General features: G+C 41.7%; 1 protein-coding gene across 1 annotated transcript; it reads left to right on the top strand.

Annotated features, from left to right (window-relative positions):
- Positions 1 to 6,483: 6,483 nt before the first annotated feature.
- On the top strand, positions 6,484 to 21,768 carry LOC147619808 (serine/threonine-protein kinase STY13-like). The gene is made up of 6 exons (XM_086825643.1): positions 6,484 to 7,503; positions 7,863 to 7,995; positions 8,157 to 8,355; positions 20,684 to 20,808; positions 20,898 to 21,056; positions 21,128 to 21,768. The coding sequence occupies exons 1-6, from the start codon at positions 7,235 to 7,237 to the stop codon at positions 21,455 to 21,457; spliced, it is 1,215 nt and encodes a 404-aa protein (XP_086681769.1). The 5' UTR covers positions 6,484 to 7,234; the 3' UTR covers positions 21,458 to 21,768.
- The last annotated feature ends 1,535 nt before the right edge of the window (positions 21,769 to 23,303 follow it).

Genomic DNA, 23,303 nt, shown 5'->3' with positions numbered 1-23,303 from the left:
AATGTGTCTTGTGTTTTTGGTGAGCAGATCGGTGCACGGTGGAGTAGCGTGGGTGTGACGGATTTTGGCCGGTGTGCGGCCGTCGAGTTTTGGTGTGCGCCAATGGTCGCCTGCCCATAATTTTATTTAATTAAATTGCTACATTTGAATGTAAATAGCCAAGCTTGGAGACCAAGTTACCTTTTGATATTAATAGCCCAAAGTGGAATGTATCAAGCTATTTTTGAGCACTTGCTTTTTGCTAATACAAAAATACATACATGAGGAAGTGTGCTCATTCATGCATGGGGGGGGATTGAACCCATTCTATTTGTCGTGCATATCTTGCTTTTTATGGTCTTCTTGTTGATTTTCCAAGTTTATACTATGGTGATGGTGATTAATTAACAGTAGAGAGAGAGAGAGAGAGAGAGAGAGAGAGAGAGAGAGAGAGAGAGAGAGAGAGAGAGAGAGAGAGAGAGAGAGAGATGCATTAGCTCGAAAATATATGCAAGAAAGAAACACAAAACTAGGTATACAAAATCCCCCCTTTAGGGTTTTTACCTAGAGTATTTATGATTTTATAAAAAATATCATTTCACAGCTCTATTTTTACAATTGCCTGATTTGCAAGCTTATAAAAAATAAGTAATGTATTTCCATAATATTCCTCCCATTTGGGAGAGTAATAGTCCTCATCACAGGTACATAGTATAACAACATTGAATCACTCCATAAGATCCATAAGAGAAGACTTTGAATTCACTCACAAAGAATGATAAGTGTGTGCATATCTTCTTCTTTCTTTTCTTCGCTCTTCCTCCTCCTCTTCTTTCTCCTTTGTCCTTTTTTAAATCCCTTCTCTTCTCTCTTTTCCTTCCCTTCGTAATGCTCCCCGCACGCTATTGTGGTAATGCCATGCTTGTAAGATTTATCCCACATACGAGGTGAAGGCGTGGGAGATAGGAGAATAATAAAGAGAGAGCGTGAGCCTATGTGTTTGTCTCTTGAAGAGACATAGCTTGCTAATTGACAATGAGTGTGGTCACCATCGTACTGCTTGTATTTCCATAAGAGAGAGAGAAAGAGGGTCTACGTGTATGTGTGTGTGTGTGCGCGCATGCACGTGCATGTGTGTGTGTGTGTGTGTGAGAGAGAGAGAGAGAGAGAGAGAGAGAGAGAGAGAGAGAGTTGGTCCAAAATTTATAATTACAAGATGGTTTTAGCTCATAAATGTATGCTTTCAACTTGAATAATAACCTTGAAGCACTCTATATATTAAAGTGTGCCACCGTACTTACAAACACAATATGATCGTAACACCAAAAAATTGGTAATGTTAAACATGATGGTAACACACACACACACACACACACACACACACACACACACACACACACACACACACACAAACACCAAACACACACACGTGCATACACATGCACACATGCACGCACAAACACACACATGTATGCATACACATGCATAAAGACACAAACACACACACACACACACACACACACACACACACACACACACACACAAACACCAAACACACACACGTGCATACACATGCACCCATGCACGCACAAACACACACACATGTATGTGCACACATAAACACACGTATGCACACACACAAACACATTGTTCACACACACATTCGACTCTTAACACACATAGAGAGCATGCTTTTTATATCGTAAGTCTAAGAGATATTCTTGAAACTTTGCACTCATTTAGACTTTTTTTTAATTGTGTGTGTGTAGTGTGAGCAAATATATAATACACCATACATGGAAGATATAGTACCACATTTTCTGGAAAAAAGTCTCCATGATCATTACTCTAAAACTATAAATAAAAGATTAATCAAAACCTCAATAAACATGAGCAAAGGAGTTTTTGTACTTTGTGTGTGCACGGTACATGCATGTGTGCGGGCATGCATGTGCACTCACGTGTGTGTGTGTGTGTGTGTGTGTGTGTGTGTGTGAATGCATGTATATGTGTGTATGTGGATGTGTTCATATGTGCATACTCACACTTGGGCGTGCACACACACACACACACACACACACACACACACACACACACACACACACACACACACACACACACACAATGAACATATAGAAATTCAACTATAAGAGACTTTTAAATGACTTCATAGTTACAAATGATGTTATTATTTGGAACCATAGAAAGATACATGTAAAATAAATATTACAACATATGTCACATAAAAACCTTGCAAAAGAATAAGTCCTTCAAAAGGCTTAATCAATGAGAAGCTTTGAATGATTTATTGAGTACACAAACTTTGCATGGACACTTGTTTTTTGTATTGGCCATAAATTTTAAGGAGATATGTGAAAAAAGAAGAGACATAAGAAATTAAGTGTTGTAAGTGTAGTTGACAATTTTGGTACAATGTCAATTCAAGGAAATTCAGTTGATATTTTGGGTACAAAGAAATTTCTAAGATACTAAACACGTAAAGGATTAAATAATGTCAAATTAGGTTTTGGTCAAAGTTCTTGGGTTTTGGATTCAAGAGGTTTAGGAAGGTTTGAATAAATGGTTCAAAATAATATATCATGATTATAGTGTGCAAGAAAAAGTGAAAGAGATGGTTTTGGGTGCCATTATAGGTATCATAGTTTTGTCAAAGGTGTGCTGTAAATAATTAAAGGGTAAAGGAATATCAACTGTGGCAAGGAAGAGGAAAATAGATGCATACCTTAATCCTACAAAAAAAATCCTCTTTCTTACATTGAAATGAGCTTGTATCACACTTGAACCACTTAGGAGACTAATGTACACTTAATAAATTAAGGTGGTCTTTCCTTCTTTCATTGTCCTAGAATCATACTTTATTCCTTGCTCTAAAGTAAAGCCCATAAAGTGGTAAAATGATAAGAAAAATTTGTTATATAAAGGTAAAAGTGTGATTTAAATATGGTGAAGTTCATTAATCTATTTTAAGTGATGTAAAGCTAAAAGTGGTAAAACGATAATAATAATTTGTTATATAAAGGTAAAAGAATGATTTGAAGATGGCAAAGTTCATTAATATATTTTAAGTGATGTAAAGCAGTGTGAAGGATATCAAGTAATAGACAAAAATGGGTAAAAAATGAAAGCTTGTTTAGCAAATTGCAATTTTTAAATCTATGGTAAGGGGTATCACAATGAGTGCTTTTTCATTTATTGAAGGCACAAAAACTATTGTGGCAAAATAATTGCATTAGAGATTGGGAAGTGGTGGTGGTGGCTTCATTTCTAGTATGGTTTCTTTGGATTAAGGATCTTTGTTTCTCATTCAAGAAGCATGAATTGAAGTAACTAATTGTGAGAAAGACATGCAAGACACATGCATGAGGAAGATCAATTCTTGCTTAGAAATAATATTAATATAGTTGGTATCACTTGAAATCTATTTTGATTTATCCTTGAGATATGATTTGCTTTTAAAACCTAGCAGCACATGAACTTGTAAAGTATTAATGTAGTTTCTTATCATAAAAACACCATGGACTTTAAATTATAGTGTTTGTACATAGTATATCATAATGTGAGCTTGTGTATATAAGCCCTAGCCTAGAAAGAATTTACTAAAGCATGGTTATTCATATCTTTAGATTGATCTTTATAGCTTAAAAAAGAGAACAAAATTATATTTGTGTATGTTATTGGATGCTTGAACGAAGCATTAAATATTGATGATTTAGCATAAGCCAACAAATTCCTTTGGTGGGTTATATAAAACTCAAGGTTTTTCTTTAAGAAAGGTGTATTCTTCTTTAGAAACATCAAACATGTTGTCCTTGGTGAGTTGATCTACAGGTAAGCTATTCATGCTTGTAGCACAAGGGCACAAGTTCAAACCCCAACATCGGCAAAGGATATTGCTTATTAAGAAAGATCAATATTATCACCTATAAGTGTGGCTAGCCACAATGACACCATGGCGGCTGGCTTGTCAAGTGTAGTAGTCGGGCAAGGATGGAAATACTCTTTGCTTACAAGAAAGATAGTTGTTTATTTTTTGCTATAGAACCAAAAACCATATGTAGCATGGATAGGGCCAATGGAGATCATTTATACATGTAAAGCCTTATATATTTGTTTTAATTGAAAAGAGCATAGACATTGGGAAAATGACAAGTCTAGAGGTCAGACAAATTGCTTAACAAGACAAGAGAGGGCATAATAGACTACTTTCCCTAAGGGTTTAACATGATTAAGGGTATAATTTGTGAGAAAAACAAAGGAGAATAATGGACTCCTAAATTCAATAAAGACAGGATGCCTAGATATCTTGTCTATGCCCCCCTCATGAAAAGCCTAGTTTATGAGAAGGCATGTTTAAGTTTTCCTATGATAATTCTACGAAGTATTTAGTCTGGTTGTATTGCACTTTCTACGAAGTATTTAGTCTAGTTGTATTGCACTTTCAGCCCCAAGCAAAGACTTGAGCACTCTTTGCATGGAAATCTAAGGTCAATAATGTCTCTAATGATAATGGGCCATTCAAATGCACTAGACAAGTGATGACATTCCAAAGTAGTGAGAAGAAAAATCAATGAAGTAAACAAAGAGCGACTACCTATTCGATCTTCTAAAAGAAGTAAGCTCTTATCCACATAAATTTCAATATAGCTATAAAAGCTTCTCGAAATCCCATTTTTGAGAGTTTTGCATCCTTAACATTGAATATGTTGCTTTCTTCACATCCATGCACACATGAAATTGAGTAGGTTGCCTTGGACTTTGTAGTGTGCTACAAACTGCTTGTAACACTTTTTGATTGATTAGTGTGACAAGGACTTTCTAGGACATTTTTGTAAGGTAAGTGCTAATAAACCAAAAAGTGCTTGCTATAGCCGTGGAATTGCAATGATTCCAAAATGTTAAAGTAGTGCTTTAGCCATAAAGCATTTCTAAGGGCTTCTTCTTTCTCTAGGCAATTTTCTTTGTTGTCATTTTTTAAGCAATTACATGTTTGATTTTGAGATGCCTTATGAAAACTTGTTTGTTGCCATGCCACCACCTTTGATCTATGGTACCATTAACTTAAGCATCCATTTGTCTTCTTTTGCCTTGGCACACTATCCCTATCCTTCTTCATTTTCATCCCAATTCCTATTTCTTACACTTTTTCAAGATCCTTTAAGATTATTTTCTTGTTTTAGCTTTGTTTTGGGCACCTTGTTATTTGTAGGTCCTTGTTTAAATCTTTTTGGACCATCATCCATTTGTCACTTGATCTTCTAGTCCCCGCCACCTATTGATCTCAACACCACTTCTAGGTCCTTCTTGATGTTACTATCCTATAGAAAATTACTACCACTTGAAATGGTTTCTTTTTTCTTTTTTTAGAGTCATTTCACTATATTATATTAGCTAAACATTGGTTATACATTTTTTCCTTAACTAAATATTTCACTATATAATATTAACTAAAATTTAGCCATACATTTTTTTAAAAGAAATACCCCTTTTCTTGCTCAAAGATTTTGTTGTTAAAATGCTCTATCTCAAAGACATGAATGCTTAGAGAGCACTACATTTCAATTCACTAAACGGGGTATATAACAACCCTATTTTGCTGGTTTTGCTCCATTTTTTGTGAAAAAATCACTTTGCATATTTAGGGCAAGGAAGTTGTCAAAAAGAATAAATTCACACTATTCTTGGTATCATTTAGGGTTAAGGAGGACTCAATCTTCACCAAGGGTGCAAAATTTTGTTAGGGTTATCTGCACTTTAATGCAAAATTCCATATGAGAATGAATGGGGACATGCTCATTTTTTGCCATTGTTTTGTGAATAATGTGCTTTAGATGGTCGTGAATTGGCTTTCTCTGTTCTTATGGAACTTCTTAGCTAAAATAAGAGATAAGATGTTGCCAAAAATTTCTCCGAAAAAGGTGATTTTTACTTGCACTTTTTGCATATCTTTAGACTATTAAATGGTACACTATCTAAATCCTTTACAAAGAAGGATTCACCGCTAGCATTAAAGACCTTAAAGTTATAAAAGCACCTTAGAAAGGTGAGAAACACTCGAATGAGATTCTCAAAGAAGGTGGTGCAAAGAAGTTGGGTTCAATGACTCAAAGGAGAAACAAGCTCCTTTCATAAGCTCATTCATGATGTTTTTAAGGCATTATCCTGATACTTAAGTGGGAACACAGTCACTCACACCACCACTTATGTGGAGAAAGAACTTGTTTCACACTAAATCTACCCAATGTGAATTGAGATGTGTTCCTACTATGAGTGGGTGTGAAAGGGAGCTAAGGAGGCAAATGCCACATGGAAAATCATGTAATGCCCATTCATGGATGGATGGATAGTCGGGCATACCATGGGTGCCCATTGCATGGATGGATCTCCCATTGCATGCATGGATGGATGGATCTCCCATGTTGCTTTCGTTGTGTAGAGCTGCACAGTCAAATTGTCAATGCTGGGGTGTGTCCCTTTTTCTCTATTATTCTTTCTTAGCTGCAGTTGTATCTGCGTGTGCGTGCGTGTTTCTGAGAGCGGGGTGAGATTTCCAACACGATATGTGAGCTTTTGTTTTTGCAGCTTTTCCCGGCTTGGTGAACGGGGAGTGGCGTCCAGTTTTCAAAGCTCGATCCAGTGAATGAAGCGAAATTGCAGCAGCAGAGGGATGGCCCATTGTGACTGAGCTCAATTCATGATCGTGCTGCTATTGAGAGAGAGAGAGAGAGAACTGAGCTCAGTCCACGATCTTGCTGCTATTGAGAGAGAGAGAGAGAGACCACATGCATTGCTGATCCAGAAACCAGCTATGGCGGTTCTTCTAGCAGAGTAGATCTCGAAATTTGCAGGGGTCTACCTGCACAGAAGCTCGCTGACTCCGAAAATAACAGAAGAAAGGATTCCCCATTGCTAATCTTCACCTAATTTTCACCTCCCAACTAATTCTAGCTTAACACCCTAGACAGAAGATGGGCTAGCAGAAGAAACAGGTAGCCTAACCCTAACCTACCCCAATCTCAAACCCGACAGAAGAAGCCTCACTCTGAACCCTAATTTCAAACACTAGAAGAAACAGGTAGCCCCAGTCTAACCCTGACCCTGGGCCCTAACCCTAATCATAACCCTAATTCATACAGAGGAGTAGCTAACAGATGAAAAAAGAGCTAGAAAGATCTGAAGCCACTACGATGAGCTTGATTTGACCCGACGAGGAGGGCCTCTTTCTGAAGGCAAGACCATGAATTCAACGGGTGAAGGAGTGCATTTTCCAAGAAAAGAGCTGATTAAGGGCACCCGGGTTCTCCCAGAGTCTCTCAGAGATGCGGGAATGAGAGAAGAAATGTACGGCAGTAGCATGGGGAGCCCAAACTTTGTACACAGCCCGGGGTTGGAACAGAGCCCTGCCCACGAGTTCTGCATCGACGACCAGTGGCTCATTGATCCCAAGCTCCTCTTTGTGGGGCCGAGGATTGGCGAGGGTGGGCATGGCAAAGTCTATGAGGGCAAGTGAGTGGTGCCCTACTGCTTTCGTACTTTTGTTATGCACATCTTCTTGGTATAGCAAAGTTTTATGGTTTTGCCATAGCAAACACCCATGGCTTTTGCACTTGAGTTTCTTTTTCATGAGAGCCCACCCATTAGACAGAGTCTCACTTGTGCGTAGTTGCCCCCAGTATACGTAAACACAATCAAGTCAGGGCAAGCTAACGTGGTTTACTCTTAAAGTTACACTCTATAACTGTCCTATCTCTAGGGGGCCATTGATGCTGTGGATGAGCTATGATCTTTCCCATTATAGCCTCTGCCAGTAGGACAAGTGGGTGTGTAGCACCTTCATGATTAATCCTCTCTTTATTCTTGTGTAGGTACCGTGACCAGAGTGTGGCTTTGAAGTTAGTGCAGACAGGCGGTACACCCGAAGAAGTGGTGAAGCGAGAGAACAGGTTTGCCAGGGAGGTTTCATTGCTCAGCAGGGTTCAACACAAGAATCTAGTGAAGGTATGCATTTTGAGGTACATCTCTTCAATATAGTACATAAGCACTTGCATGTGCTCGTATACATGCAGGCACATGTCAGTATCACATGCATCGTATGGATGTCTTTAGGGACATGTAGATTTTGCGCTGATCTGTCCATCTCACTCAACTTGTTTAAGCAGTTCATTGGAGCATGCAAGGAGCCAACAATAATGGTTGTAGTAACAGAGTTGCTCCAGGGAGGATCCTTACGGAAATACTTGATGAGCCTGAGGCCAAAGCAGTTGGATCAGCGTGTGGCCATCAAGTTTGCTTTAGATATTGCTGAAGCGATGGACTGCCTTCACAACCATGGCATTATTCATCGCGACCTGAAGCCAGGCATGCTATTTCCACTTGGTTTCTTCTTTTTTTTTTTTGAACTCTCTCATTTGATAACGCTTTTTGTATAGTCCTTGATCGTTTGTCCTGTGGAGTTGCCATACAAGTGCAGTTGTTAAGGTCGTGGCGTGTGCTCCAGAGAAATTGTTGTTGAATTTAATTGAAAGCATTTTATTTTTGTCAATATGAACTGGTTCTAATCTTGAAATATCAGCGTTCAATCAAGAATAGAGGAAGTTAAGAGCAATGCATTGCCAGAACATTTTTCCTTGAATCCTGGGGAATGTTATTTGTCTGCTGGGACATACGTGGAAACCTTATTGATTAGAACGGTTTCATCACAAGTTCATACATCCAGGGAAACTAGGAGTGCCTGTGTTTGATCACCCATGTCCTTGTCAGGAGACAGGGGTGGTAGATGTGGCCATGTGCTAGGGAACATAGGGTAGGGTAGCCATTATGTGGGGCTTCCCCACTGGGATCTTTATCTCCTTAAGGAGAGGCAGTTTAAGTCGGAACTGGGGCTGTCCAGCAAGACAGTCCTACCCCGTATTCACATAGAGGCTGCTGCAAGTTATCCGTATGTTAGATGGAGGGAGCATTAGTTTGCTGTGCAACATATGGGCAGATGCACAGGTTGTTGGGTATGGGCTCTACAGATGGTGTAAAGGAGGCTGAGGCATGCAATACTACTCTTGGGTATTTGTTTGGTCATCTGGAGTCTTGGCAGAGTTGTTGAGCAATTCAGATGCTTTTTGGCACTTAGACATGGCTTACCTGCAGGTTGTCTGGTTTTTTAGCTCAGAGTGCAGGTTAGTGGCACAAGATTCATGGAACTATCTTCTTGAAGGATACCTGGATGCGCACTTCTCCAGCACCTTGTAGATTGAAAACATACGATTATGTTTGTGCGTCCACACAATCAAAGAATGAAGTGTAAGGCGATTAGTATCTTCAGTTCATTATTGGGATTGAGACTCTTACCTATATGAGGAGGAGGGTCAGGATCAGTGATAGAGGAAGAGTGGCCCTGTTATCTTCTTGAAGGATACCTGGATGCGCACTTCTCCAGCACCTTGTAGATTGAAAACATACGATTATGTTTGTGCGTCCACACAATCAAAGAATGAAGTGTAAGGCGATTAGTATCTTCAGTTCATTATTGGGATTGAGACTCTTACCTATATGAGGAGGAGGGTCAGGATCAGTGATAGAGGAAGAGTACAGTTCAACAAGTGGAGAGAGGTGGGAACCTTTACATTGAGCAACTGGAGCAAAAGGGAGACACTTTTTTTGCGGTCATGTTTGCAAATCGCCCATTTGTAGGAAACATGTGAAAAGCTGTTGGTACTGCTGTATCAGGGGTGTTTGGTTCTAGACAGCCTCTTATCATAGGTTGTCTAAGGATGGTGTTTGTAATAATAGTGGGTTGATGTGGAAGCATATGGTGGTTGTGCTTCCTTCATACATCAAAAGTTGTACTAATTCTTTCTATTTGCTACTTTCCTTAGTGCTAGGCTTCATTATGACTGAGTCTGCTTTGCATTTCCGGAGGTTTGACAGAAACTCAGTATGAAGGGCTTTGTGTGAATATATGCTCTTATGTGTGTGTGTGTGTGTGTGTCTGTGTGTGAAGTGCGTGTGTGAGCATATCTTGATACAGAGTTCTACACCCACTATTGGGCACTGATGACGTTAGTGGGGATGTCGTGGTATCTAGTCCATACTATGCATAATGGAGTTGATAATGATATAGTCTTGTGGGTTGACTAGCATGAGTATATAACACGTACGTTCCTGGAATGAAGGGATGTAATGCATGAAAAATATGAGTAATCACCATGTAAACATGATGCCTAAGTGTGTTTAGTCTCTCACCAAGAGAATGGAAACAGCCTTCCACAAGCCAAGAGAGAAGCCATGAGCTCCAAGAAACATAAGTTTCCATTTCTAAAAATGATCATCAAAAGTTACAACCATGGTCCAAGTCCCCTCTTTTATACATGGACTTGTCCCATTATTAACCCTATTGAATAAAGTTTCTACTTTATTACAAACCATCCCTTCCCAAAGATTTTGTCCTCAAAATCAATAACATGTACAATCTCAAAGTATGAGACTCTAATGTAATCAATGGGAAGTGGTTAAGAGTTCTCAAGTACATCCAAAGCACATATACAATGAAAATCCGGATGTATACAAGTCCACAAAGCTTCAAGCCCAAAGTGTATGAGTGGGACTGTTATGACAGCCCTTCTAGTCGATGAAGACCCTTGAAAATCCTTCATTTAGACTCCATATATTGGGCTGAAAATGATATGTACACTCAGCCATATGTAGCCCACATCATAATCTTTCATTAGGATACGCCATGAAGCTTGTTGGAGTAGAAAAATAGGCCCAATAGTAGACCTTCCCAAAGCTGTCTAGAAATTACAGCATGTATACTTCTCACTTTCCCCATTTGCCACTTGCACTTGGAACGTTGTAGGTGTCTTCTTTGTGTTGAGTTTGAGAGAGTTGATGGATTTAGAGTTGATGAAGCTATGAGTGCTCCCGGAATCCACAAGAATATGTGCAACCCTCCCATTGATGGTCCCCACCAACCTTAGTGTGCTTGGGTTCTTGCAACCCGCCAACAACTCTTGTGAGATAGAGCATATGCAAGCTGAAATTTCTGCATTGGTAGGCATGTCTCCGTCCACAAGGCTTTCCTTAACTCCACCTCCCGGATCAAACGGAAACTCACCATCCTTCGTGATGAAAGAATGGTCTTCAAGTGACTCCTCATGTGCTTCTTCATTGCAATCCTCCCATTCCTCAATGTCATGAGAGTCATCCTTGTTCTCTTCCTCATCCATGAGGATCATAGTGACCACAATCTTCTTTGATTTTGCAGCTGAAAGTAGTAATTTGGCTCTAAAACGCAAAATATATGTCGGAATTAGGATTTTGACGGCTCTATAGAAAGCTAACGGAAGATAGAACCTATCCCTAAAAGCATTTTGATTCAGTCAAAGTGGGAGTATATTCTGTTTGACTTTGACCAGAAAGTCAACATGACTACTTTGACCGAGATTGTGATATCCGATTAAGGGGTTCTATGGCTCATTTGAAAACTCTCAAGGAGTAGAATAGAGTCGTGTAATCACTCGGACCTAATCCCAAAAACCCTAGGACTGAATTAGGGTTTTGTAAAATCCCAGAAATTTCCAAAATTCGGTCCCAAAGCTCAATCCGGCTACAAATGATTGGTGTTTCTCCCCTTGGTAGTTGTGAATAACTCTTCAAGTGTATCCATGGGGTAAATCTCCAATCAATAAGCTTGTTTGGCTCCCTTGTTGGAAAAATTCCGCCAGAGTCTCCTTTGTAATTGGAACCAAATCTCAAATGAAAATGCAACTTCTCAAATCACAATGCAATACTCTTTGTATCCCACAATGTCATGAAAGATCATATGCACTCTTTGTCCATCAAAGCATTTGCAATATCCACACAATATGACGGAAAAGGGGCCCCATTGCCCAAATGCATCCACAAAGTCGATGGTGAGGATTGTTGAGGACGCGCGTTGAAGCTTGCCGATCTCCCGGCCAAGCTCTTCTCACCCCTTCACCGAGTTTTCCTCCAAGGTGAAGGTTGAGGCCATTTCTTCACACCGGTGTACCTAATCCCCCTTTGTACCGCTTTACCATGGCAATCACGGCACAAAGAGTTCAAGCCATTCTCCCCTTGGCCTCTCCAACCAATGCCAAGGTACCCTCACACATTGCTAGATTCTATAGAAACTTGAAGTGGTAGCAATGGTGAGTGTAGGTACAAAATGATGTGGATAATATCAAATGATAGAACAAGTTTGTTGGCTTACAAGTATTGAGCATGACTCATGCCCTTTTACAATTTAGAACTCATCAATAAAGCATGGACTCATGCCTCAATCCATCATCCAAAAGCTCCAACACAAACCAACAATTCACAATGCCCTCACCATGGCATTTGCATAAGCATTTGTTAACCACAATCAAGGCATTTGCAATTGCATTCCAACAATCCCTTTCACATCATATTGACAAATGCATGCTTCCAAAACTTATGCTCTCTTATGCCCATGTGTAAAACATAGCATTGGCATGGCTATGTATAGCATCCATAGTGTCCATATGGCATCAAGATGAGCATGAGGGACTCCAAAAACATTGCATAAGCTTGCTATTCCATCAATGGCATGCCAAATGAGACATAATGAAGAAAATCCCCCAAAATGTGATCTATGAATTGGCCAAGCTCATGTGGAATCAATTCCTTTCACCATTGCCATCAATAATGCATGGAGAAGCAATATTGGCATGTGAATGGTCAAGCTTTAATGGTTAATTTCTGAAAATTAGGGGAGTTTGAATGTGTCCAACCCTAATCCATTCCCAAGCTCCACCAAATGCTTCAAACTTGCAAGAAATTGATCAAATCACTCACCAATGTCATCTGGAAAGCTTCAATGGAAAAAATTGTTGAAGAAGCCTCTTGTTGAAGAAAAACGTAGCCTCTTTTTGCTCCCTGATTTGCAGCCAAAGAACATCATTTCTCCCTCTCCATTAGCCATGAAATGCTCCCCAAAATCTCACCAAAAAGGGCTAAAACACTTAGCAATCCTTCATGAAGCTTGTGGCTAAGCTTCATAGCTTGGAGGAGGCATGGAAGAGGCGATGAAAATCAACGAAAATCAGTCCCAAAATTCAACGTGGAAGTGAAAATTCAGTCCCATTGCTAGTCTCCATGCTCATTGAGAGAAGAAATCACCATAATATGATGCTTGCAGCCATCTATGTTGAGTAGAACTTGGCAATGAAAGCTCAACTTTCAGCCATGGAGAAAGGTTCACAAGCTCCCAAATCTTGAGAAAAAATTTGCAAGAAAGAGGCTCAAATGAAAGATCTCAAGAAGCTCTACAAAAACCCTAAGGTTTGGCATCAAAACGGGTAAAGGAAGAGCATCCCATGGCTATGGAAAGCTTGAGGAAGAAGAAGATGATTACTAAACGTGATTAGCAGAAAAGTTAATTGCAATTAGTCACTTGCCCTAAGTTTTGGCCCGACTGCCCCAAATTTTTGGTCCAGAGGTCCAAAATTTGGTCCAAAAATGGCAAAATTGGCCAAAATCACTCAAAATTCAAGCAATTTTCATAAAATGCTCACCATCTCCATGAGATTAAGCAAGATTAGAGAAGATTTGTCAAGAATCACTCAAGGATTACAAGAAAATGAGAAAAAAAAATGAAAGAAACTCAAATTTTCAAGCAAATTTTCCCAACAACCCATGCATGCCCATGATCAAAATCAAGAGCTCTGATACCAATTGGAATGAAGGGATGTAATGCATGAAAAATATGAGTAATCACCATGTAAACATGATGCCTAAGTGTGTTTAGTCTCTCACCAAGAGAATGGAAATAGCCTTCCACAAGCCAAGAGAGAAGCCATGAGCTCCAAGAAACATAAGTTTCCATTTCTAAAAATGATCATCAAAAGTTACAACCATGGTCCAAGTCCCCTCTTTTATACATGGACTTGTCCCATTATTAACCCTATTGAATAAAGTTCCTACTTTATTACAGTTCCTAAAAGGTGAATTTGGGCATGTTCCTGGATTCATCTAGGTGTATAATTGAGACCACTCTTGGAGGTGACATTTTCCTACTAGTGTGTTGTATCAGTAAATAAGAACAGAAGAACAGTATTCATCTTTTTCTACCACTCTATTTTTAAACCATGATTAGTTAATATATTTCAGATAACCAGATCCCATGTATGCATTTGATCAGCAAAACCGTTCTCGGGAGGTGGGGATGGTGGATCCACATGCATAAATGATGGTGTTGGAAAGAAAGCGTAGCCAGGAGTCCTTTTGGATAGAGCTCATTGACCTGGTCTGATTATGTGCTTTTTGAGGGGCGGGAATGAAGGAATGGCGGTGATGGGTAGAAAGTGATGCCATACTAGATGAGGCCCAAATCTTACACACCTCATACCTATAGTGCCTAACAGGTTCTCATGAGATGCCCCACAAATTTCACTCATCATCACATGTGTAGTGACTTTTTTGGGGTGTTGACTTGAACTTAGAATAAAGGGCCTCTGTTCAAGTCACTCCCTTGCTGAGGGGATTACCACCTTTTGAGCCCCCACTAATGCCTAGAGACTAGCCATGGAAACTTTACTTCATTTATTTGGCTTAACCTCCTCTAGCTCACATATCCCATTGTTACCTGAAATAGTGTTAAAAAACGTAAAGCCACTGGGTGTGTAGCCCAGCAGTGCAGGGTTGTGACATGGGGGAGGGAAGGTTTTGAGTTCAAATCCCTTCAGGCCTCCATTGGTATTGTGATCGCCCTCAGATGGAAAGCCGCCTCCAAGAAGTACCAAAATGCGGCTCGGGGGGGCTCTGGGGGGGTTTGTCAAAATGGAAACGAAACGATTTCAAGCCAATACATTCTCAATGGAACGGTTTGAAACATCAGTTCGTATATTTTGCATAACCACATCTAGGTCACAACACCCCTATCCTTTTTCCTCTAGGCTTCCTATTTCAATAACCTGCACCTCAAGGGTTCTCATAAATACACAATATTTATCACATTTATAAGATTCAGAAACTTATGGTGACTTGGTTCCATCCGCTGGAGGTCCTGCAGGGATCCCCCCCCCTCCCCCCACCATACAAACACACACAAAAAAAACTGGCCCTGCCGTGCAGTTAGATAGATTTTGAGACTTGATAAGGCACAGGGAAATAATATATTAGCCCATATCATCATGTCCGTTCAGCATGCCACATTATAAGATGTAGACAAGTTACCCATACAAGGTACACGGATTCCTGAATGTCACTCTTTCTTTGTGATCGACACCCTTATCTCATGCTTATGGAAAACAAGTACTTGCATGAACATTCATCAATCATGCCAACAGAATGGGATGATGGTACACTGTACAAATGAATGCTGAACAACCAAGCGTTCTTGTCCATTCAATCAACACTGGATGCTCAGTAGAAGCACTTGGGCTTGTTTTAGGTGACTCAATACCATCCTGTACTCGTCTAGTTCACTTGCATGTGTCTTGCTTATGTCTTTGCTTACCAAACCAAACACAAACATTTTTTGCACGTAATGTGGTCACTGAGCCAGGTTATGGGCCATGGGATAGCTACACTTGCTATCAGCTTCTTTAGCTGTCCTACTGGTGGAGAATGCTTCTTTTTCTCCATCTTGAGTTTTGACCTCAAGCCCTTCTTAAATATAAAGGGCACAGTCTTTTAAATGCAAGTATCATTTCTAAATAATAGTGCTGCAACTTGCCGGCCATATGGCTACAAAGGACTCATTTCAACTAAGCTGGTGGGGACATTGCCATGGCCCATGTACTACCCAACCTTTCTCTAATGGGGACCTCACTTATGACTGGCTAGTGATCGCAGACTGATCAGGACTCTGGGTTTAGTGAAGACTCAAGAGTGTGCTGCAACTTGTTCGTGGAAACAGGTGGCTATGAAGGATGCTTCTCCAGCAAGCCCATGGACACCAGCCCAGTATTGCGCATTCACCACTGAGCCTCTACTATGGAGGCTTTGCTCATGACTAGGTGGCATAGTCACAAGGAATCGGCATTTTAGACTCAGGAATGTTGGGGATGGCAGCATCTTCCCGTTCCCATTCCCGTCCCATGTCACTCTATAGTCACAAGGAATGGCCATTCTCAATCTTTTCCGTCCCCGTTCCCCGTCCCCATTTTGTGTCTAGAATGGGTGGGTCTCTAGATGTAATGAGGATAAGAATGCCTTAATTGTAGGGCCATACTGTGGCACTACTGCTGTGACATGCGAGGGATTGATCGTCGTAGACAACCTTAGGCTTTAACTAAAACTTCACTTAATGATACTTAAGAGAAAGACAATGGTGTCAATGCAATGCAATGCACCTATATTTAATGGATGAGTTACAATGAAGATCTGTAAATAGATCCATGCTGTCCCTAGATGAGTAACTATCTCGGGAAGAGAGAGATAAGCTGAATGCTGATGATGAATGACTGTTCCCGTCTCCAATGCTGAGGTCCACCCTTGGAATGCTGGTTTTCCTCTATGTAGGAGGTAGGAGATGACTTGAATGCTGACTGTATAACTCCACTAAACAATGAAGAGATGATGGAGATAATATGAACTGAATGATGTGCAGCCCTTTTATATGAGTTATGATGCTGGCTGGTATGCTGCCGTCGGCCAGCTTACTGTACCTTCACGACTTCATCAAATGCTCAATATGCTCTGTTGGCTGCTGAGTAAAGTCCACGACGGCTGTCCATACTAGTCGGCTGGTTGTAGATGATGAGTCAGCTGTTGACCACAGTCCATGACTTGATGTGATAAATACTCTATATGCTTTAAATGCTTTATGTACCCGATGTGGGTGCTGTAGAAGCCCCATACATATGCTCATGCTGTGATATAAGCTGTAAATGCCCTGGATAATATTTGATGATCCTGAATGCTATCTGATCTATGCTGTCCCTAGATGAGTATCTATCTCGGGAAGAGAGAGATAAGCTGAATGCTCATGATGAATGACTGTTCCCATTTCCAATGTTGAGGTCCACCCTTGGAATGCTGGTTTTCCTCTATGTAGGAGGTAGGAGATGACTTGAATGCTGACTGCATGCTGAACTCCACTAAAGGATGAAGAGATGATGGAGATAATATGAACTGAATGATGTGCAGCCCTTTTATGAGTTATGATGCTGGCTAGTACGCTGCTGTCAGCCAGCTTACTGTACCTTCACGACTTCATCAAATGCTCAATATGCGCTGTCGCCTGCTGAGTAAAGTCCACGACTGCTGTCCATACCAGTTGGCTGGTTGTAGATGACGAGTCCGCTGCTGACCACATTCCACGACTTGATGTGATAAATACTCTATATGCTTTAAATGCTTTATGTACCTGATGTGGGTGCTGTAGAAGCCCCATACATATGCTCGTGCTGTGATATAAGCTGTAAATGCCTTGGATAATACTTGATGAATCTGAATGCTATCTGCTAAATTCTTATGAATGCTCTGATATGCCATGTCACTTGTACACCTTCTAGGTGTGCACGTGACAACTGCCCGGGTCTAGCAATAGTAACATCTAGGCACATTAAAACTCACTAAATCAGTTCTTGGTTTCTTAGGCAGCTACCCCCATTCTTGCTTCTTCCTCGGCCTAGTACCATTTAGGAGCTAATCATATTAAGACTTGTTTTTTCTCTGATCGTCACACACACACACACACACATTGAGATTATATTAATGTCTACAGAAGACCCGAAAGGTGTATCAAACCAAAAGATGTTTCATAGGATCCATGTGTCAAGACAACATGGAAAAAGAGAAGCCAAGAGAGAGAGAGAGAGAGAGAGAGAGAGAGAGAGAGAGAGAGAGAGAGAGAGAGAGAGAGAGAAATGAAATGAAATGTTATATTAACGTCTTCAAAAGGCCATAATGACCTATGAGACCAAAAAGATACAATGTCTGGATAAAAAACCAGAAAATGAAAAATAAAGATGATACTACTGGCACCTAGAAAATGAAACTGGAACTGGAAGGTAAACAGAAACCCTTATAGGGTGTGAATATAGTGAGGGGGGGGGGTACGCTATGGAGGTGAGTGGAGTACAGTGAGGGGATACAATATCATGTGGGACGGGGGGGGTACACTATGGAGGTGCCTCCATCTCATAATATGTGCCGCATCGGACGGTGGCGGATCTCCTCAATATCCTCTGTGGTCAGCACCTTGACTGGGTGTCCCGCATGTCTCGCAAGAATAATCTGAATCCGCCGCTGCAACCTCCGTCTATGCTGGGATGCCCTCCTCTGTAGTCGTGGGCGTCTGGACCACCCAAGCTCAATCGCACGATCAATCAGTGTACCGCTGGTGTGGGCGGTATCCATGTCTTGCTGTTGCTGTGGTCCATCTGGCGCAGTGATGGCTGGACTAAAGAAGTCTGTAATGTGCCTCTGAGTCTGGCTCTCTGTGCGCCTAAGCAGGCTATCTCTATATCTCCGCAGCTCAAGCAAGAACAATCCCAAACACCTCTGGTCCTGGTACCCCATGACTCTGGAAAGTGATCCAAAACCCTCTCTGAATAAACAGTGGAAACGACCACGTATCTCATAGTATGCAGTACAATGGCATATATAATGCAACTCTGTCTCTGGCTCCCCATGGCATACTCGACATATCCTGGCCTCAGCTGGTATACCTCTATATCGGCCAATCTCAATCTCAAGCTGGTGTGAGGATGTGCGAATCTGACCAATAGCACATCGTAGTGCATGAGACAAGTGTACATCCATGTAACTGGGTCTGATCACAAAACCATCTGCTGTGAGCTGAAGAAAATGCTCTCTGTAGAAAGCCATCTTCGTGCCCAGTTCCTCAGTCGGCTGTATCCATGTCCTCCTAATGTCCAGCTGAACTAAATCTTGACGGATGAGTCTGGTAATCTCTGTCCGTGTGAGAGTGAGAGAGGGTGCCTCCAGAGAATACTGGAAGGGAGGCAATCTGTCCATGCTAAAACCATGTGCCTGGAACCAAGATGTCATCTGTCCATACCAACAAGCCGTGTCTCCCTGTAAAGCTAACTGTCAGGAGGACTCAAGGGTGAGGCGTGCATATATGTCTCGGGGGAGATCCCACAAGCCATGTATGTAGGAGAGAGAGAGAGAGATGTGAACCATGAACAAACTGGATATGATCCATTAGTAAACTGAATGTCAAGACAACATGAAGAACGAGAAACAAGCTGCCGAAATAAAATACAGGGTCAACCCTACATAGGTCCTGTGTATACAGTATGTAATCAGCAAAAGAACCTCATGTGTCTGGACTCATAATGTGTCTTCCTCTTCATGGACAGAGTACCTCGCCTCAATGTCCACTACTTGTGGGGCTGCCCCCTTGTGTTACTGAAGGCAAGTGGAGGGTCTAGGTTGCTGGGACCAGGGACGTTTGGCTCCATGGAGGGACTGTGCTCTCTCTCAGAGGAATCCCCGGGTGTGTGGTGCAAGCCTGTTGCGGGTCTTCTGGGGAGTGCTCACTTGATGACGACGTATCCCCGGGGGTGTGGTGCCAGCCTGTTGTGGGTCTGCTGGGGAGTTCTCACTTGATGACGCGTCCAGTATTGGAGATTCAATAAGAATCAAGACCCACTGAATGAACATATTAAGCACATAACAACTCAAACTAGACAGATGATATAGTCCACAAAAGACTAAGCACATAGCCCTTTTATTGAAGTGCTAATACAAGAGTTATACAAGATGATTGTTGAGTCTTCGTGACCTCTCATTATACAGGGAGGAGGAGAAGAGGGTGCCCATAAGAATAACATCACCGATGATGAAAATTGCCCCTTGAGAGCATCTAAGGCCAGCTCCTAACTCCCCTCAATTAGGGTGCCACCTTGACCCATGCCATATGTGACTCCCTTGCCACCTAGACTCCTAAAATTGACAAGCTTGCCTAGTCCTTTTACACCTTGTAAAAGCACCCACCACAAAGGTTAAAGATATATCAAAAGCTAAACCATATTTCCAATATCTAGCTCTGTCCTGGTCTATCTGTCCCGGCGCATCTGGTGTGGGCTGAGTGTCAAATAGGACTCTCTGGTGAGGGCCAAAGAAGTAAGTGATAGATTTGTGTGTGGTGTCCCACATCTCGGGCTGTTGCCTCAGTAGTCTATCTCTGTGGTGTCTCAGCTAGTAGGTATAGTCCCAGGCATCTCTGATCTCTGCAATGCATCACCCATGACAAGGGTCCAAACCCCTTCTGAAAAGACTGTAGTAGTGCCCACATATCTCAGAGTAAACTGGCCATTTAAGTATGTAATGCTCCTCAGATTCGATCTCCCCAACACTACATAGCCTGCATGTCCATGTCTTGGTGGGTACCCTCTGCTCTCCCTATCTCAAGTCAAAGGTGGTGTAACGACACCCTCAGCTGACCAATGGCGTGCGCGTGCGCGCGCGCGCGCGCGCGAGAGAGAGAGAGAGAGAGAGAGAGAGAGTTAATGTCAACGAAAGACTAAAAGGGTCTATGAGACCAAAAATTGATGCATGTAATCCATGTGTAAACTGGAAACAAGGCCCGTCCCATGTACACACACACACACACACGCAGAGAGAGAGAGAGAGAGAGAGAGAGAGAGAGAGAGAGAGAGAGAGAGAGAGAGAACATAACTGCCTGATGAGACGTTGATCAAGGTAATACCATTTTTTTTTGGGTTGAATGCAGATAACCTTCTACTGACAGCTGACCAGAAGACGGTTAAACTTGTTGATTTTGGATTAGCAAGAGAGGAGACATTGACGGAGATGATGACAGCAGAGACAGGAACCTATAGGTGGATGGCTCCGGAGGTATGCAGTTGTTAAAAAACAGGCTTTTCTTAGTAGCATTCTTACGGATATCTGAGCATGCACACTGTCCTTGTTTGCTTATGATGCAGCTGTACAGCACCGTCACCCTAAGAAATGGCGAGAAGAAGCATTACAACCACAAGGTGGACGTGTATAGTTTCTCAATTGTTCTGTGGGAGCTCCTCACTAATCGTATGCCCTTTGAGGGCATGTCCAACTTGCAGGCAGCTTATGCAGCTGCTTTTAAGGTATGGTATTTGAATGTCAAAGAAGCAGCAGTACTTGTTGTCAGATTATTGCTTGACTTGCATCTTTTCAGGGTACACGACCAAGCCTTTCTGAGAACTTGAAGCTTCCGGACGAGCTGGTATTTATCCTGCAGTCTTGCTGGGCTGAGGACTCCAATGTCCGGCCCAATTTTTCTCAGGTGGTACGCATGTTGAACGCTTTCTTGTCAACTCTCCCAGCACTAGAGCAGTCTGCTCCTCAGATGCAGATTGTCTCGAAAAGTATGCCAGTTCCGAAAGAGATGTCAAGTAGCAGCTCCTCTAGAGAGAAGCAGCAAGACGAGGTAGTTGATAATAGCAACCCTGACTCCTTGGGCAAGTCCAGAGGTGGCCTTTTTGAATGCTTTGGTTATTGCATGTAGCAACAATGGCCATAATGTGACTGTCTTACTTGCCGATGGTAGGCGCTGGCATAGTACTTTGCATGGCACCACCATTGGCAGCAGCATACTTTGCAGATCTATTAGTGATGATGTGCATTAGAGGGTGGCGGCCCGCTTGACCCTGCACACAGTTCCATTACACAGCAAAAAGAACCAACTGTAGTTGTACCATCGTTTCCATACGCAGGTCTCATCCCGTCCCTTGGGTTATGTGCCCTCATTTTTGCTGTTGTAATTACAAACTGATGACTGTTCAAATCATCGCAGGTCAATAGATTCCTGTTGTATATTAGACATTTGTGAATTTCTGTTGGTTCTCCATCTCTTAACCTACAAGGTAATTAAACCCTTTATGCTGCCGATTCGGTAAAAGTACTATGTTAAAGCATCATTCTATTCAGCATTGCCATTTGGTTCGAGCAGTTTGTGGCATAAAGTTGTTAAAGGTCAGTGGCTACTACATCACATATTGCTATATCTTATTGGGGACATTTATAAGGTTATCTTGCATCAAGAAGATTTGGCTAACCTTAAACATGTGCATGCCTCTAGCCAATCTTTTCAGCCACGTGCTAGCTAACACATGTAATTAGCCTTTATTTTGCACTACATTTTGGATCAATCAACATTGGTGTGGGAAGCTTTATGTTGAGCACACTAAGTTTCTGACACACTGACAATCTTCTCATCTTCTCTTGATAGAGAGGCCAGTATCAAGCCAACACATTTTGGCTTTGGAGTAGAAAATCAAATGAGCATACAAAAAAAGTTGAAGGCTAGGTCCAATGCAGAGATGAAGTAGGTATGCTACCTCTAAGAAATGTGGCTTACAGTGACAATCCTCTCTTGATAGACAGAGGCCAGTGTTAAGTAAACACATATAGGCTATGGAGTAGATGGTTTTTGAACTCGAAGATTGAATGAGCACCCTAGAAGCTTTACAGGTGTCACTAGGCTCCTCCATCTAAAGTAGGAACGTGTAGAAACCTTCCTTGAGAATTAAAAAATGGCAATGCCTACTTCAATCAGTGCACCTCCAGCTATACTTCCAATGCTGTGTGAACACTTGCAACTTGGATGGGACAGAGAGAGTCTCTACTTGTCCTTGTGAAGCGTAGGGTTCAATTCAATGTCCACCATCAAGTTTTATCTATCTTCTGAAAGGCATGTGTATAATAGCACAGCTTTCTTCATGGTGGATCTGATATAAGATGGGTTGTTGGAACCAGTACTTCTGTGGTGACAGAATTCATTATTGATGCACTCAAGATACCATGCAGGTGAAAAGAAGAGGAGGGTGTGTGTGAATGCACGCATGCACATCAGGTAAGATGAGGAAGAGGGGTGCGTGTGTGTACGCATGGGCACATGCACGTGCATGTCTGTGCATGTGCAGGTGTCTGAGTGGCCTCTATTTAGTTTTCTGCCTTAAACAAGAGAAACTGGACAAGGTGAGAAGCATGCTATCTGAGGTAAAAGGAAGGCCTAAATGGTGTGTGCTATCCTCGCAAATTTAACACTGAAATATGGAGTCAGAATCTCCCCTATTCTCTCCTTCATTTCCAACCCCACACACAACACGCCTCTACGCCCCCCCCCCCCCCCCCCCCCAACCCCCCCTACCACACACACCTTCTCTCTACAATCCAAAATTATTGCCATAACTTTTATGTGCCTTTCCCTTTTGTTCCTATGATCTAGGGCGTTACGACCCTTTCATGAGCCCCTTCCCATGTGGGGAAAATTGCCACCAGTGGTGGGTTGGTGGTATGGTGACCAGCCCTTCCCACCAACAGTCACGATACCGCCGGTGGATTTGATGAAG

This window comes from Cibotium barometz, chromosome 32, assembly GCF_041138505.1.
Source record: "Cibotium barometz isolate CiBa-2024 chromosome 32, ASM4113850v1, whole genome shotgun sequence".
Lineage (NCBI taxonomy): Eukaryota > Viridiplantae > Streptophyta > Polypodiopsida > Cyatheales > Cibotiaceae > Cibotium > Cibotium barometz.
The sequence above is the reverse complement of the archived record's forward strand: the minus strand, read 5'-3'. Positions and strand labels throughout refer to the sequence as shown.

Coding starts and splice junctions, on each gene's coding strand:
- LOC147619808 (XM_086825643.1), top strand. CDS start 7,235: ATGAATTCAACGGGTGAAGGAGTGCATTTTCCAAGAAAAGAGCTGATT. Junction 8,356..20,683: donor TCATCGCGACCTGAAGCCAG/GCATGCTATTTC, acceptor GGTTGAATGCAG/ATAACCTTCTACTGACAGCT. Junction 20,809..20,897: donor ATAGGTGGATGGCTCCGGAG/GTATGCAGTTGT, acceptor CTTATGATGCAG/CTGTACAGCACCGTCACCCT.